At 44.8% G+C, this 18368-nt stretch overlaps 1 protein-coding gene across 2 annotated transcripts in view; it reads left to right on the forward strand.

Annotated features, from left to right (window-relative positions):
* The first annotated feature begins 3356 nt into the window (after positions 1 to 3356).
* HADHA (hydroxyacyl-CoA dehydrogenase trifunctional multienzyme complex subunit alpha) overlaps positions 3357 to 18368 on the forward strand; it is a 28469-nt gene continuing 13457 nt past the window's right edge. Inside the window, exons 1-7 of one of the 2 annotated variants that reach the window (XM_056853153.1) lie at positions 3357 to 3505; positions 11385 to 11426; positions 11977 to 12047; positions 12869 to 13002; positions 14922 to 15060; positions 15422 to 15541; positions 15648 to 15750. In XM_056853153.1, the coding sequence (XP_056709131.1) occupies positions 3421 to 3505; positions 11385 to 11426; positions 11977 to 12047; positions 12869 to 13002; positions 14922 to 15060; positions 15422 to 15541; positions 15648 to 15750 (694 nt within the window). In that variant the 5' untranslated portion in view covers positions 3357 to 3420. Of the gene's footprint in view, positions 3506 to 11381; positions 11427 to 11976; positions 12048 to 12868; positions 13003 to 14921; positions 15061 to 15421; positions 15542 to 15647; positions 15751 to 18368 lie in introns of those variants that run through there. The other variant, XM_056853154.1, reaches the window with a different exon arrangement.

Raw genomic sequence — 18368 nt, forward strand, 5'->3', positions numbered from 1 at the left:
AAACCTAAAAAGGAAGGAGAAAAAAAGTACTTAACTCTGCTGGCTCGTTAGCAACATTCATGGTGGGCATCCAGCCCAGTTCACATGCCCATCGAAGAAAATCAAGGTCACAGCTAGACTTCCAGAACCACTGCCAAGTCTTTAAACAGCTCCCATTAGGCAGAAACTGCCATCTCATCTTGGGCTGTGGTGGTGCTACTTTCTCCCACGTGCATCAAAAGATACAATCTCACTTAGCTAGATTAAATTGCTGAATATTTCCCTACAATTTGTTGAAATTTTCATTTTTCCTTCTATTTTGTTGGCTGAGTTACTATAATAAGGTTTCCTGGAAAGCCTAAACAGATTGCAACCAAACAGTCCTAGTCTCTCATTAAAGCTTTCTTTTTTAGATGAAGTTTCTCTGAATTACTCTTAGATCATACTTAAATCCATCATCTACAACTTAACATTTTATTTCTTCCTTGAACAGCATTTCTCACACTTTGAATTCATAAAGCATTCACAAAGCCCTCCATCTTTATAACACAGTTGCAAAGTGCCTGCTTTGTTTAACAATTAACTGAAAGCTGTTTTTTCTCTCCTCCAGGCTAGAAAATCTAACTTTTTTCAAAGGAAAACTCAATCAATCAAGTCAATGCATAATATGTAAGATCTGCTCGGGAGCAGCATTTCAGATTTCGGGGGGTATTTTAGGCTGCAGTGAGAGGGACAGCAAGAAACGTTGGCTCTGCAGAAGGACATCCTTCCACCCACAGAAAAGCTCCAGTGGATCTAAGTCATTGTTGCCTGAAGTCCTTGTTGATGTTTAGCTAACAACCCACCACAAACCAATTTCAAGGGCATGTATTACAATAAGCAAGTTAGCTTTTAATATGCTATAAGTCTCTGTAGTTTTCTTCCAACTGACAAGCATCGCTTGCATTTCAGAACCATGCAATAAGAACTCATAGGCCTGTCTTCATAAGAGCCAATGACCTTTATCTGGACCATGTACATACACATTTTGATTTGTTTCACAGAGAAGGAACCTCTCCCAATCAACACTATACCAGCTTTTCCTTCCAGTCTTAAATCCAGGAGCTGTGCCATTCTCCCAAGCCAGAACTCTGTTCACATCTCATAATCCTTAATACAGGCTTACTCTTAGACCCCAAGATTCCCGAAGAAAGGGTTGTAGGCCATTGTGATAATAAACAGCCCCCCCTTCCAAAATCTACCCCCAGCATATATCCATTACCAGAAGGGTCATGTTTTATGTTACAAAACTTCCATTCAAGATCAGTGTCTCCTATAAGGAGCAAGAGGAAACAAATGTGCCCACAAAAAGGTCAGCTCCTCTCACAGACATTAAACATACTACAAATACACACTGATTTTGTAACATGCAAAACTTGGGTAGCAAAGACAACTAAACTTGTCCCTGGCCTGAATTTCACATCTGTCAACAGTATAGGAGACAGCTTCCAATCCTCAGCAATGAAGCAGTAACTTGGGCTCTTCTGAGGAAGATCACTTGTGCTCTGCCCATTTTGTATCTGTCAGTGAGCACTTCCAAGAGTAAAGCCATCCTCAGGCATGGACCTTTGAGGCCCAACAATTAGAAGCCATCAAGAGGAAGAAATTAGCGTGGAGGAGTATCCCCTCCCCTCCCCACTTCCGTAATTGGTTCTACCAACTGACAGTCTCAACTTCTCTGTGTTCATTCAGGCCACAACAGGAAGTATATTATCGGTTCTTGTAGGCTATCATGGTTTTGGTATTTTCTTTCCTGACGTTTCGCCAGCAGCTGTGGCAGGCATCTTCAGAGGAGTAACACTGAAGGACAGTGTCTCTCAGTGTCAAGTGTGTAGGAAGAGTAATATATAGTCAGAAGGGGGTTGGGTTTGAGCTGAGTCACTGTCCTGCAAAGTATTAAAGGATTACTTTTAATACTTTGCAGGACAATGACTCAGCTCAAACCCAACCCCCTTCTGACTATATATTACTCTTCCTACACACTTGACACTGAGAGACACTGTCCTTCAGTGTTACTCCTCTGAAGATGCCTGCCACAGCTGCTGGCGAAACGTCAGGAAAGAAAATACCAAGACCACGGTCACACAGCCCGGCTATCCGTATTTTCTCAAGAACCGATGAACTCTGACCGTGAAAGCCTTTGACAATATAGGAAGTATATTAGTTTACAAAACTTATTTCACCAAGTAGAAAAAAAGACCAGAAATGCACAAGTCAGGAACTATTTTTTTTATGACATGATGGATCTTAATTATAAGCTGCTTTGGAAGCCAATCATGGTTAAAAATTAAGTGTAAGTACATTAAACCGATCCATCAATAAATCAAATAAGGGCCAGCAGGCAGAAACCTCTCTGAATCCCACTACTCGCAAAAAAAAAAAACCCCTCATTAGGTGGCCTTACACACGACACTCTTTTAGCTTCAGCTCTCCAATTGCAATATGGGCATAATAATACTCGCCTGCCTTACAGGGCTGAAAGTTCTTAGAAAACAAGACCAAGCTTGGGCTCTCCTGCAACTTGGGCTCTCCTGCAACTTATTATAGAACAAGCATAATTAATTTGAACACTTTCAGTGGCTATGTACATTATTAAAGCCCAAACTGGCTCTTGTTTGGGCTGTGTAACCGTGGACTGGGTTTTTTTTTTTTTTTTTTTACACAGCCCGGATAACCCACAAGAACCAACGAACTCTGACCGTGAAAGCCTTCGACAATATTTTGGCTCTTGTTTGTTAACGAATATTAGTCATTGCATAGTAACAACTCTTCTTTCTCCCCCCCACCCCCGCCAACACAGAGCTAAGAGCAACTAAACCCCGCCCACAACCCCTTGTCAGCCCCCTCCCCAGCCCTCCAGAGTAACCGTTCCCCTCCGCCTCACAACCCATGGTGAAATTCGAACCCAGAACTTCCGGGGGGGGAGGAGGAAAACCGCGCTCGGTCTTTCGCCGGCCGCCTTTACCTCCTCCTCAGCGGGCAGCGGCCGTTCCGAAAGCTCCGAGCAGCTCCCCTCGCCAGCCTGACGCACCAAAGGCCCGCCCCTTTTCCGCCCTCAAAAGCGCCTTTCCCAGTCAGGCCCCCTTACCAGCCGCCACTACTGTCCCACATAGGCGCCCCAACCTCTGCCTAACCACGGCGCTCCTCCCTCCCAAGTACCTCCAGTGACTCCGTGTAACCATCTGCTTATAAAAGAGAGGAAGGGGAATTTTTTAAGAGGCCGGTGGCTAAGCAGAAGAGCGGCGTGCCGAGTTTTGTAAGGAGGCACCGCTGAAGACAGCCTTCTCAGGAGGCTGCGGCGCCCGTGAACGTGGAAGGCCCCGCCCACCTTGCCCGCCGTGCCCTCCTCGCCCGGGGCGCCTCCGCTTCTCTCAGTCCGCTCGACCTCCCCTCTGGGCCAAGATGGCGGCTGCCGTCAGAGCCATCGGCAGTTGGACGCGCTTTACTGCAGCCGCCAAGTATTGCCCGTCCCGGCACCGCCTCCCAGGTGAGGAGAACGAGGGGGTGATGGTGGGGTGTGTGATGAAGAGAAGGGGGTGGGGCAGGCAGCACCCCTTCCTCTGGGAGCCTCCTCCTGGCCCCCCCACCTGTGCCTCCTGTTCTGCTCCAAGCCACTTTCCCCCTTCTTTCGCAGTCATGTCTCTTTCTCTTAACCTTTCTCCATGTTCCTGGCTCTCCCAGAGCCGATGTTATTCTCCGAAATGATTTTCTCTCATTCATACAAAATAGAAAAGGGCAAGAGTCCAGTAGCACCTTCAAGACTAACAAAAATATTTTCTGGTAGGGTATGAGCTTTAAGGTGCTACTGGACTCTTGCCCTTTTCTACTACTGCAGACAGACTAACACAGCTACCCACTGTGAATTATCATACAAAATAAAGGAGGAATACAGTGGGCACCTTAAAGACTTGTAATTCCCCCCCTTCCCCAGTATAAGCTTTTTAGAGCCAGAGTTTATTGCATCGGGTGTATGGTGCGTGTTCTGATTCACGAAAGCTTATGCAGGAATAAATTTTGTTCACCTTTAAGGAGTCTGCTGGATTCTTGTTTTGTTTTGTTGTTACAGATTAACACCACTACCTTTCTGGAATTCTCAGTCATACAGTTTCTAGAGCTGGGAGGGAGGTCAGAAAGTCATCTAGGCCATCTTGTAAAGTGTCCATTTCACTGAAGTGGCTTGCCAAGTATTTTCAGAAAGCCCATAAACAGAGCTTGTTACCCCCTCCCCCTTATTCGGTGGTACACAGTCTTTGACATGGAGGCTCTCTTTAGTTATCATAACAACTAGCTGTCCTTAGACTTCTTCAGCATCAGTTTGTCTAATCACTTTCAAAACCATCTAAGGCAATGGCCCTCATCCCATTGTCAAACAGCAAATTCTCTTAAGAGATCTGGAGTGTTGTAGTGATTAGAGCTGTGGGCTAGAACTGGGGAAACTCCATGAAACTCACTGTGTGATCTTGAGCCCCTCACGCACACTCTTGGCCTAATTTTTGCTGGTCTTGGACCGTATTAAACTTATTAAACTATTAAACTAAACTCTTGGCCTAATCTACCTCATAGGGTTGTTGTGAGGAGGGTGTGGCTCTCAGCTTTTTGCAGGAATGTTGGGATGAAATCTAACATCTAATAAGCAAATAGAATAGTTTAAAGCAGCACTCTTCTGCTGTTTGCCTCTCAGCACCTGAGATTGAGAAATTATTTGAAAACTCAGATTCCTTTTACCCATATAGCAGCTGTTGCTAGACCATGAATCTGTCCGATCTCTTTCTGAAGTCATCTAAGCTTTTAGGCTATTCTGGACAGACGGTAAGAATTGTGCTACTGCTGCATCAGACTCTAAAGGTCCCTCTGGTCCAGATGGGTGGTCCAGATGTCTTGGAAAAGTCCACAGGTAGGAATGAATGCAAAAGGCATCCTATGTTGCCTACCCACAGAAAATGTCTTCAGCGACAATGAATGTGGATGTTCTGTTTAGTTATTAGGGCTGAAAATGTCCATGAATTTTCCTAACCTTTTTTCAAAGTGGTGTTTTGTGATGGGCAGTAGCAACTTGGGAGAAACTTAAAGAAAAGTGTTTTGTGAATGAGGACTCCTAAATATTTGTGGACTACCTGGAATGACCCCTGCTTGAAGAGCTGAATGTCTACGGGCAGGGTGTCGGAGCAGAGTAGTGAGTATTGTGTAGGGAGTGTCCAGTGATAATGGTAGTACAGGCAAAGTGAGTCTGAAGGGTTTGGAAAGGATTTATTCATTTTTTTAAGGGAATGGGAAATGCTGTCATAGGGAGCGGCATCTTAAGAGCAAAGATGTGCTATGGTTGTTTTGTTATTGTTGCTACTGTCTACACATTTTGAACTCTTTGCTGGCTGATGCCCAGGGGGTTAGAATATAGTCAATTCATTGGAACCATGGATATGAAGCCACCTAATAGAGAGACAGACCACTGGTCTCTTCTGTTACTGTATTCTGTCCATTGTCTACTCTGATTGGCTCTTCTATTACAGTGGTGCTCCTTTGTGGGCTTATTGCTTCTAAGGCCATTCCTCGTTTCAAGGGCTGTTGGCAGACTCCAGGTCATAATGCTTGATCAACTTGTTTTTCAGATCTTGGTTACAGTTTCCTTTTGAATTATCAAAATGTGGCTTTGTTGCTTAATCCTGGCTGGTTACACCTGGAGTTTCCAGTTTCATAATGTAGGAATTAATTGTGTAACTTGGAAAGCGAAGTAACATGACCTTGTGATGTATGAAGGTTCTGCAGGCCAAATGCTTGTAAATTAAATTGAGTTGACTCTGATAGTAATATTTATCCTCACAAGTATACCTGTTGGATTCCTCTTTTCCAGTAGTAGTCAGCCTTTCCAGATTCTGAACCCATCCTTTGACCCCCATTTTATTATTTAAGTATTTTTACCTTTATTACATCTGTCTTAGCTAAACCTGCTGCTCTTCTTTCTCTTGTTCTCCTTACCTTCTCCTGATCCCATCCAAAAGATAATTATGACAGTGTTTGAGAGAGTGCCTCTTTGGGTGGCAACACAGTTGTAGGCTTTATTGACTGTACAGGAGGTATGGAATCCTTTGGTCACTTAACAGAGGTCCTGTAGGCAGTGTTTGTAATAAAGGATGTGACAAAGTTGTTTTATTTTATTACTTGATTCTGTTGGCTCTGATTGTCCCAAGGCTGCTTTTTCCCTTTCCATTGTAAACAAGGCCTCAAGAATGTTAAGATGGAAATGTCTGCTCAATTTGTTGCTGTTACAATGGAATGCAGCCCTCCAGCCATGCATTGTGCCCCGCCAGGCTGTTTGTCACTCCTGTGCTTCCTTACATGAGCAGGTGGCAAAACCAGGAGTTTTCTTGAGTCTTTGGTGGGCTGCATTCTGCTTAGTGGGCATTGGTGTGGGTTTTACAGAAAAACTAGAATTGGAAAAAATTTTGGGAAATTATCCAGTGCCCTAGAGAGTGATCTTATTTAGAATACTTACTTATTTTGTTTAAAATATTTCTTTGCCACATGTAAACCTAATTCAGAGTCCCCAAGGTGGTGTGTGTGTATATATATAGTACATCACATTAATGTTATGTTCCAAGAGAAACAAATATTTGAACTGGAATATTTGATTAGGGAAAAACAAATCAAATGTAGTTTAAATTTTATATTTCAATGAATTACGGTAAAAATGTTATGTGGAAATTATTTTTATTGGGACCATACTTGTATGAATTTAAAGACAGTATAGAACTGCAAGCCCTGGCCTGGATTGTCCAGGATAGCCTGATCTCATCAGATCTCAGAAGCTAAGAAGGATTGGCCCTGGTTAGTGCATGGATTGGAGACCACCAGGGAAGTCAAGGGTTGCTACACAGAGGCAGACAATGGCAAACCACCTCTGGTTGTTTCTTGCTTTGAAAACCATATGGTGTTTCCATAAGTATTCCGCAACTTGACGGCATTTTCCACCACCACATAGAACTGCAAAGTAATATTAAATCTTCCCAGAGTCTTTTGCTGGTGTCTGGGTGGTGCCGAGCAAGACAGTCTCCTGGAGAGTGAGAGAGAGGATTAGTGTGGCAGTAAATGAGACAGGAATGGCAAGAAAAGAATCTTTTGTTGTATCATTTGACCTCAAGCTTGTTGCCAGAAAGTGGTGTCCCACCTTATGGATGATGGGACCCAGTTCTTGAAGGAAATCTGTGCAAGTTCTGCCCAGTTATGGGACAGTGTCAAGCCTTCTGGTGGTCCTCCAGGCTAGGGTCAACGTTTTGCAAGAAGGGATAATAAGCAATAATTTCCTCCACGTTTAAAAGGCCCCAAGGCTAAAGTCTATGCATCATGCGCCATACAGGCTGTGTTTGTTACTTGATCCCTGTGTTGCTTTTGAACAAGTAGTTATTGTCAACGATACGAAACTCCCCTTCTGGCTAGTGCCTGTTTTTTAGGCTTTCTTCAAAAGTGGTAGAATACTGTCTACTGAATGTAACATTAGTGTTGGCGGCGGAAAAGAGAATTTAGGCGGTTGGCATCTTTTCAAGACAATATTACCACACCATTCCTTTTCAAACTTTTTTTAATCCAGTGGAGTCTTGTGTTAATATAATCCTTTATAAGCATCACTCCTGTTGTTTAAACAAACACCTCAAAGCTACAAAGAACAGAAGTGGAAAGAGGAGTTATTACAAAGAGAAGTCATCTGGCCCAGTTCTTTTCAACAAAAGGTGTGTGTCACTATGTTGCAGAATACAGATGAAAATGGGATCCAGTCAAGAGCAAATGATCCATTCAGAATGGGTGTGGACCAACTGTTGATGAATGGGCAAAGTTGGATGAATCTGAATAGTGTACAGGAACCTGTAAGAAGAAACAGCTCCTACTTGTGAACAAACTGTCCTAAATCCTATTAAATCTTACACCATCAAATTGACATATGAATTCCAACTGTGCAGGATGGAAGGGTGGGTGGGAAGAAAGGTTCTTGGCTGATGTTACAGGATGCTGGCCCAGTATCTGACTCAAGCAAGGAAATTATATTAATCCCGGGCAGCTCTGTTGTGTTACGACCTGTTTATAAATTGCTGTGGCTCTCTTCTTCCCTGATAAATCTGAGGGTGCAAAGAGCCAAACAACTGGTAGGAGTTCAGGAAGCAGGACGAAGCTGCTCTCTGCCATTTAGGCACACCGTGGGCACTATAATGTGATGAATGCATCTAACTTACAAAAAGTGTGGTGTTGCAGGCTCTGTCCTTCAGGGAGCTGCATGCTCTATTTTGCGATGCTTCCTTGAATGCCTGGGCAAGGAAGTGGCAGCCTGTGTGTCCTAGGAAGCCTCTTCAAGCTGTGTGTTCTCAAAGGAAGAAACTCATTTGGAATTTAAATGGGGAGAGAAGTACCGTCCAGGCTCCAAAGTGCCTGTGGGTCGAAGCATGGCGAAATGTAGGTGAAAGGTCCTTTCCTGTCTGCTGGGGAAAAGTGGGCCAGAGGGCGCGGCACGCCTCCAACTCTGGGCCCAGATCATGTGAGCAGGGAGTGTGCTTAACTCATAAAGCAAAGCACTTTAGTTCTGTTGAAGCCTGACTTTCCAGCTGCTTTAAACCGTCTTCCTTGCTGTCACATTGATTTGTGAGGGTATTCTCTTTCGACCAGTCTAGGGATCTTCTGTGCTGCATCTGTCTTTTTGTTAACACCATTTGAATTAAGGCCAAGTTGTGGAGTTTCGTCTAAATTGGCATGCCTCACGTTTCAGAATTTCAGGAACCCACGCCTAGAAAAGGCATAGCACTATATCATGCCAAGATTTACTGTTGCTGATTTCCAAGGGGCAGGGAAATATATTAAAATGAGTAAGGCAGTCTTTCATTGCTCCAAGTTCCATATGAACCAATACAGATGCTTTAAGATTAAACAGAATGTTTGGTCAGGCAGAGATACCAACAACAGGACTTTATTCGACATAACTTTTGTGCAACTGTAAACAAAGCACGATGAGCAGTTTAGGACTATGTTGGCAACTCTACAGTTGCACATTTGGGAGTAAGCCCCACTGGACACTGTAGAGTTCTACTTCTGAGTCAACATGCATAGGATGGTACTTTACATCATGAACTGAAATGGGACTGTATTTCCATGGCATCTGATGCTACGGTGGAATTCCACTTGATGTCACCAGCCAGCAGCATTTCTTCTGGAAGTCACGTCCACGGTTTCTTCCATTGGCAACATGATAAGTAGCCTGTATTCAAAAGAGCACTCGTCATCAGACATTTTAAAGCAAGCTGTTAGTCTCCTGGGGCAGACTTACCTGCTATCTGTTATTTAAAGTGACAGGAGAATTTCTAACATTTTTGAGTCACTCAGGTGATAACACAGTGAAGCATTTTTGTGTTGTACTGCAGTGTGTGTACTCTTCAGATAGGCTCAATTTCTCATAGTATGCTTCAGCATGGCACAGTAAAGGATATGTGCAGCTTGTTTTAAAAGGGCTACTTCTGATGTATTAATTCCCCCCACGGCAACTTTTATCAGTTTGATAAGGTGAAGCGGTTTCGAAATGGGAATAACTAATCTGATCCTTACAGTGTGAAAAAGGGTGGGTGGGACTTTTCTGACGGACATCTCTGGCAGGGGAGGAAGTGGGGAAGACCCTGCTAGCTGAGCTGAGTAAGATGGTGTTGAGTTTGTTTCTCCTTTGCTCACAGGAACTTAAGGCATGGATGTGCCTAGAGGCAGAAGCCAAAGGGCATGGGTCAAAGGGTTCTTGCCCTTTGGCTCTTAGCCTTCAGCTGGAAGATCTGCTATCAGAGAGAGAGAGAGAGGAAAACCTGATCTGTATTCAGAATCAGAAGCCTTCTCACCATTGTGTTTTTTACATTGTAAGCTGCTTTGGATTCTCCTTGGGGAGAAGCCCCAGGATATAAATAATTAAAATTAAATAATTAAACTTTTAAGCCTGGGAAGTGGAAAGTGAGGTGTTGTGCTCTGGTGAAACTTACATGTATTAGTTTAAGCATATTGGGATCTCTGTGGCAGCTTTGAAGACAAATATATTGTGGCATTTCTGAGCCAGTACTCACTGTGTCAGATGTACACGAGGAAGTGGAAATCTTCAGAAAAAGTTAGACGTTTCATCAGTGCAGGAGAATGCATTGTGAAATACTTTTATTATTAAAGACATTATATTGGATATGAGGTTACTATATGGTTCTTTGTTTGCTTTGTTGTGTAGTTGATATTTTTTGCTATATATGGGTATATATTTAATAAGATTAAGACATTTTTGTACTGTGTTTTCACCCTGTCAGGGTCCACAAGGTGGTGAACTTAAAAATCTTAAAACCTTTGAACAATTAAAAATACAGTTAAAATTATAGAATAACCCAATTAAAACACATAAAACAACACCAGAAGGAGGGCCAGTAACCGTTATTATGGGTGTGCCCGATGAAACCAAAAAGTCTTCACCTGCTGGCAAATCACACTGATAGATGGAGACAGACAAAATATGACTTGGCTTAGACATAATCTGACTAGTAAATGTCGTCATGTGATGTCACCCCATGGGTCACTAATGACCTGGTGCTTGCACAGGGGACTTCCTTTACCTTTTACAGCTAAGGTGGGCATTTTCAAGGTTGGCGTGTTGGTCTGTTGTAGCAAAATAAAACAAATTACGACAGGTCATAAGGTCGGTCTTGAAGGTACCGCTGGACTTTTGTTTTATGGTGTTTTCAAACCAGCATCCAGCACTTCATGAGAAGCCATTCTGTGATAGATGTAGGCACACCATCGATCATCCATCCCACTTTGTCATGTGGCCTTTAGGCATTTAGGGCACTGAAAGCTCAGGGCTTGCTGTGGGAATTGTTCTTTTTGCTGACTAGTACATATCTTGTGCTGTGGTTGAGCACCATTCAGAATGATCGGGGCATCAGGGAGAGCCTCAGCTGAAATACTGGCAGTAGGCTGGCAGTTCATTTTATAAGGGGCAGCTAATACTTTGGAAGGCCTGTAACTTGGGGATGGCAGAAATCCTGGTGCTTGGGTGCTCCTGTGCCCAAATGTTGCTTCTAGGAGTCACAGAACCAGTGTGGTAAAGTGGCTGGTGTGTCAGGCTGGGATCTGGCAGACCCAGGTTTGAATCCACACACTGCTATGCAAGCTTGCTAGGTGACCTTTGGACCCGTCACATACTCCAGTCCAACCAAGCTCATTGGGTGGTTCTGAGGATACAATGAATGTGAGGGGCAGGGTGTATGTCAATTTGGGCCCTCACTGGGGAGAAAGGCAGGGTATAAGTGATATTAAAAAAATTTTAAATCTGAAATACCTTTGTAGCCCTTACTGTAAATGGAATCCTTCTCTTGTAGGTTATGCCTGCCGAAACATCAGCACCTCTTCAGCCCTTAAATGTAAGTGTAAACCCTTGGGTCTGATTGGGGAGGGATCTGGAACTCATCACTGACTGAAATAAATTAGTGCAGACTAATGTGCATCAGTGTACTTCCAGCTTACTTTTGCTGTCCTAGCAGTTTGGTTTTAATTTAGTCGGCAGAATCTACTTTCTGGGAAAGTGTGACTTGGGGGCACTTTAGAGAACAGGCTGGAATGTATAACAGCTATGAAAACTAAAACAAAGATATACTAAACCCGCCAATGTAGTACAGCTTCAAGGTATAGAATTGGCCAGTTCATATGCAGTAGGATGTATCCCATCTTCTGGTTTCTAACCTTTCACTTCCCACTTCCTTAAAGTTTGTTTATGTAAAGTGAGAATTTAACTGAGAATTTAAGTTCCTACTAGTTCACTGGGTTCTCTAGAATGCATTCAGCTAAAGGCTTATGGCCGTGACCATTCCTAACCCCCTGGGAATGGTCCATTAAGCTTTATTCAGATCCAGCACAGGTGAAAGTAGCCATACTACTTTTCATGGATGATGATGCATCATTCTTTCTCTCCAGCTAGGACCCATGTTAATTATGACATCAAAGGAGATGTCGCTGTGGTACGTTTTAACTCGCCAAACTCCAAGGTAGGTTTTTCCCACCGGTTCTTTTTTGGTATAAGTTGTTGAAATGAAGAAATAAAGAGTTTCCTCAAAGTGCACTTAATCAAGGCACCCATGAAGACTTTGTGTGGAGAGAGGGTATGCTTGCTTTTCAAGGGAATTACTTAGAATGAGGGGCAAATGGTATGTCAGGCTCAACCAGAGTTCTGATATCTTCGGAATAAGGAAGCAGCCAGTAAAAGGAAAAAGAGGAACACTTAATCTCTTAGTTATAAAGCACTTATAACATTCAAATTGCTAATTATTTCCTCTCACTAATGATGCTATGAGGTAGGCTATTTGTACTTCTATTCAATAAGTGGGAACTGGGGCAGAATTGGGATCCAGTCCAGGCATCAGTCAGTGGGTTTCTATGAACCTCATCTTCAGCAGATGAGTGATGGTTGGTTATGCAAATACTCTGTGTCACAAGGCACTTTAATACTTTGTTCAGCAAGTGCCTCTAAACCCTGTCATCAACTGAGATGAGTTTACAGCGAGTTTACAAGGCTCTTGGTAGCTCCCTACAAAATTCCAAAATCTGACCAGGCTAAATCCTTCTGGATTATGGTGCAAGGAGAGTTTATAGCTAAAGAAAAAAACTTTTGTATGTTAAGTCTACTCTGGATGCCATCTGGAATAACATTTAAAGCCCCAGAGCATTTGTGTTGGGCTTTTAAATGCGGCCACCTTCTTGAGTGTTGTCTCTTCTTTGCACATCTGGATGGGAAGAGCAGTTAACAGGCAGTGGATGATTTCCACCCAGAGCTGGAGCTCTCTATTTCCCTCATTTTGTCTCCTTCCAGGTCAACACTCTGTCCAAACAGATGCAAGCAGAGTTCACGGAAATTATGAATGAAATCTGGACCAATGAGGCTGTCAAAAGCGCAGTCCTCATCTCAGCAAAACCTGGTTGCTTCATTGCAGGGGCCGACCTCAAGTAAGTTCCAAGGAGGGAAACCCTTACCAGGGTGTGCAAAGAGGTGTGTGCTCTTTTTGTAATAGAGCGTCTAGTGTATCAGGGTGTGCTTTTGCATGTGCCTAAAGAGCCCCGTGGCGCAGAGTTAAGCTGCAGTACTGCAGTCAAAAGCTTTGCTCACGACCTGAGTTCGATCCCGACGAAAGTCTGTTTCAGGTAGCCAGCTCAAGGTTGACTCAGCCTTCCATCCTTCCGAGGTCGCTAAAATGAGTACCCAGCTTGCTGGGGGTAAAGGGAAGATGACTGGGGAAGGCACTGGCAAAATTACTCTGCAACAAAGTCTGCCTTGGAAACGTCAGGATGTGACGTCACCCCATGGGTCAGGAATGACCCGGTGCTTGCACAGGGGACCTTTACCTTTTTAAAGGTTGATCTTAGGGATCTGGAATAACTTTCTAGCCCTGGTGTGTCTTTGCAGTGGCTCCATGGCAAGGGCTTTGCAGATATTTGATAGTGATTTTGTACAGAGCAGGCCCATAAATGAACTCAGAATTCACCCCAGCTCTCTTTGGCCAACTTAGCATGGGCTAGTCAGAGTTTGGGAGCTAAGCAGGGTTGGCCGTAGTCAGTACGTGGCTGGGAGGGAGACCATGGCAGTGGCAAACTAACTCTGCTTATCTCTTGCATGGAACACCTTGTGGATACCCCATCCATCAGTCAGTTACGACTGGCTGGCGTGTTCTTTTTCTTCACCAAGTCCCCATATTAGCACCCATCCAGGGAAATGGTATTTGCGTTCTAACACAGCAGTGTCTCTGCAAACCTTGGTTGCGATTTTTCAGTAAGCAGCTGCCAACATGACAACCCAGCCCCGAACAGAACCACGTATAGGAGACTTAACCTGACTTTTCAGGTCCACAGTGCAAATTAGGGAAAACCCATTCAGGCAGCAGGTGATCCGTTGCTTTCCCCCACCCCCAATTTTTTAAAAGAACATTTCCATTAAAATAGTTTCCGAGAGAATAAAAGTTCGCGCACCAGTTCAACTCGTCCCCAAAGGTGGAACCATCTGTCCTCCAGTTACCCACAGATAAAACTGTGAAATCCAGACTGTAGTGGAAAGCAAGTAATCTACAGGAATGGTGCTGGTAAAGTAGACAGGTCCAGGTAACTCAAGGACAAATTTCACTTGTTGGTGGAGAAGGCCATCAAGTTGCAGCCAACATATGAAGACCCTGTAGGGTATTAAAGCAAGAGACAAACAGAGGTGTGGTTTGCCTTTGCTTGTCTCTGCATATCAACCCTGGACATCCTTGGTGGTCTCCCATCCAAGTAATAACCAGGGACAACCTCACTTAGCTTCTAACATCTGACAAGATCGGGTTAGCCTGGGCCATCCAAATCAGGGCATTTCGCTCTTTATGGGTAGGTAACCCAAGAAGCTGGAAGAGCAGGGGTGCAGCCTTTTGCAGGGAAGGATCACAGTATTAAAGAACTGGAATGGTTACAGCCAGTCAGGGTAGCTGTCCCCTTGAGTTCAGTTATTTTTACTGATTGCACATTAGTACAAATAGCCATGAACATTAGTACAGAGTACTAATTGGCTAGTAGACTTTATAAACGGAGGAGCATGTGGGGTCAGAGCACGAGCAACTGCTTTGACTCTTGAAAGCTTATACCCCCAAAATCTTGTTGGTCTCTAAGGTGCCACTGGACTAGAGACGGAGTTGATTTGTGTGGCAACAAAGCTCACAATGAAGTGAGCGGACGGTTGCCTTGCCGTACTCACAACTGCAACTTGCGCTTACTCAACTCATATTTTGACATATCCAAAGATGAGCAAGGGTAGGAGCTTAGTAAACTTGGTTCTACCAGGAGGAGAAACCTTGGCCCTCTTCACTACATGGCCAAAAATCTTCCTCTTTTTGTCCTGCTTGCAGCATGATCGAGGCCTGCACGTCCAGTCAGGAAATCTCCCAACTTTCTCAGGAAGGACAGAAGATGTTGGCGAGTCTTGAAAAGTCTCCGAAGCCGATTGTTGCTGCCATCAGCGGTTCCTGCCTTGGTGGAGGGCTGGAGGTACAGTAAGTGGTTTCTATATGGGGAGGGCAAGAGGAGACTCATGGCAGATCACAGCTGGGAATGGGCTAGACGTCCTGCCAATCGCTTTCCCTGGCTCAAAGAAAGGCTGACCACCACCAACAACACCCCAGTCTCTAACAGATTAAACTAAGGGTTGTGGCTGCTTCATTTGGCATTTGAGAAGGAGAATTCAGGTGCAAATAAAGAGGTTCTCTTTGCTGGCCTATGGCATAGACTGCTGACCCTAGGGTAGTTCTGCAGCCAGAAAGGTTGGCAGACACTTAGATTTTCTGTAGACCAAAGTACTTGGGAAGAAGTGGTTGTATCTGCTGGTGCTTTCTTTATCCCCTGTCTTTAGGTTGCCATTGCTTGCCAATACAGAATAGCGACAAAGGACAGAAAGACAGTCCTAGGCACGCCTGAGGTGCTATTAGGGTTGCTTCCAGGGGCTGGAGGCACTCAGAGGCTCCCAAAGATGGTAAGTAAATGCCTTATATATATATCCAGCTAGGTTGAAGGAGAGGATTCTGGTTGTCTAGTCTTGCGGTTTCTGGCTGGTGAAATGGGTTTTTCTGTGTTTTCAGGTGGGGGTTCCTGCGGCCTTTGACATGATGTTGACCGGAAGAAACATTCGTGCTGACAAAGCAAAAAAGATGGGGCTGGTTGATCAGCTGGTGGATCCCCTAGGTTAGATCCAGAATATTCCTATTCTTCTGCCTAATAGGAGAGTTTCTTGCTGAGTCGTAGGCACAGGCAGGGTTTGACAGGGGTTGTGATGCTGTTGCTACATTTAAGAAATTGGGAAGCGGCCAACCAACTGTGTAGTCTCTAGGAATCTCATCATTTAACCAGCCAAAAGGACTGGTGGTAACAATTCCTGTAAATTCAGATAAATGTTTTGCTCCCATTTCTGGGGGGGGGGAGGGGGCAGACTGTTTAATGCAGAAAAATTCAATCAGTGGTGACTTTTAATGGAGAAATGAACCCAGAGACAGCCTGCAGTATAACCACACAAAGCTGATAACTTTTTTTACTGTATAATGTCGCATTATGTTAAATGTTTTGTTCCTGCCCCACCCACCCACCCTTGAAAAACTAACAAAAATAAAACTGTCTCAAAAAACATGGCAAACTGTTAAGCTGAACAGCCTGAATGGCAGTGAAACTGCTCGCCTCTTTGCACTTATTAAAGAGGGGCCTCTTCAGTGGAAGGGCTTCCAGATTCTGTGGTTGGATGGATTTGAGAGCTGGCCTAGCGTCACTGAAAGGAAATTTAAGAAGCATGAATGTGTAGGAAGCGAGAGAGACTTCAGCAGGTGCATGATAGAAAGTGGCTGTTTTTGCCATGGCAGCCCTGAGGAGGAAGCTGGCGGTTGCCATGGGTGACCAAGGACCGTGAGCCCTAGCATGGTGCTGTGACAAGAGCTGAATGTTTTTGTTGTTGTTGTTGTTGTTGCACAAACAGACTTCGGTGTCTCCCAGGTCTCCACTTGGGTTCAGTTTTGGGCACCGGGGTTAGGGAAGGACATTGACAAGCTGGAAAAGATACAGAGGAGAGTTTCAAGAACAATAAAGGGGACTCCGAGGCAAAAGGCACGAGGAGCTGAGCAGCACACTCGGCCTCAGAAAGCGGATGTTATATGTCGTTGGTTGCATTTGCATCTTGCCCTTCCTCTGAGGAGCTCAGGGCCATGGGATTGTCCAGCAGCCCTGTGAAATAGATGCTGCTGAGAGATGGTGGCTTGTATAACCATTGGTGAGCTTTACGGCTGAGTGGGGAATTTGAATCCTGGCCCTCTGGGTTGAATTCTAACACTTCTCCAACGTACAAAGGTGCCGAAAGGAGGAAGGGGAAACATAGTGCACCTTGCATTGCCAGAGCAAGGCAGGAAATAGTGGGTGTAAACTGGAGGGATATGGAATTGTAAAATCACGAAAAACTTCCTAATTCAAAGAACAGTGGGTAGAAGGAGTTAGCAGAGAAGTTGGTAGAGGTTGGAAGGCATCCTTCCAGAGGGCTTATGTAGGAGGCAGGCTGGCGGCCTGTTGAACCAGCTCACATTTCTCAGTCACTGATTAAAGTCATTAACTACTTCCTTTTTATTATCAAAGTGCCTTAACAGCACTAAGCACTATCCATCTGTACATATCAAACCCAGTTCCCAACACTGTTTGCATCATAATGAGCATGGGCGGAAATAACACAGGAGTGGGGGAGGAGGCTGGTTTGGAGTAGCGGTTGGGGGGGGCAGTACCTCAGGCACATTGCTCTTCCCCACCCATCCTAAACAGGGCAGGAGACAGGAATGTATTTTAGCTCTCCCTAACCCACAAGACCCATTATTGAAGTGGGAATGAAAAGAGGCAATCTCCACCCTTTCCAAGTTTGCTCCTGGGTTGCCTATAGCAGGGGTCGGCAAACTCATTAGTCAAAAGAGCCAAATATCAACAGTACAATGATTGAGATTTCTTTTGAGAGCCAAATTTATTAAACTTAAACTATATAGGTAGGTACACTGTTTATTAACTTAATAAACTTTAATTAAAGTTTTAAGTCTTAATTAAACTATAGGTACACTGAATAAAACTTGATATCATACTTAATAGTGATCTTATTTATTGATAAAAATTAAATTGTAAGTCCCTGCCATTTCCCCCTCCCCATCTGGTATCCTCGTCTGGAGGCCTGGTCTACCGCCATAAAAGCCTATTGGTGGACCTGGCCTCCGCTGAGTCCCATTGGGAGGCCAGGTCTACCCATTGGCTTTCTTGGCAGTAGACCTGGCCTCCGGAGGCCCACAGAAGCCAATTGGTAGACCTGGCCTCTGAAGGGGGACTTTTTCCCCTCCTCTGAGTCCAGGTCTACCGCCAAGAAAGCCAGTGGGTAGACATGGCCTCCCAATGGGACTCAGCCGGAGGCCAGGTCTACCAAAGGAAGCCCACCCCGCCCAACAGCTGATAGGTGGGGGGGCAGGAACTGCCAAACCGCCCGCCCAGCAATCGCGTGGCTGGAGGGGAGGGGAGGCTTTAGCCTCCCAACTATTGAGGGCAAGGGAAAGGGGGACCTGGCCATTTTCTACAGCGGGGGCGGGGGGAGAGACAGCGTGCCCACTCGCCCGCTCTCTCTCTCTCTCAGGCGCGCCGGCTCCGCAGCCCGGCTGCTGGCGCAAGCAGGTGCAAGAGCAGGGGCTCCGGACCAAGTTCAGAGAGCCGCACTCAACGGGCCAAAGAGCCACATGCGGCTCTGGAGCCGCAGTTTTGAGACCCCTGGCCTATAGGGAGAGGGAAATCTTCTGCAACTCTAC

The sequence above is a fragment of the Euleptes europaea genome, chromosome 7 (assembly GCF_029931775.1).
Source record: "Euleptes europaea isolate rEulEur1 chromosome 7, rEulEur1.hap1, whole genome shotgun sequence".
In the NCBI taxonomy this organism is placed as follows: Eukaryota; Metazoa; Chordata; class Lepidosauria; order Squamata; family Sphaerodactylidae; genus Euleptes; species Euleptes europaea.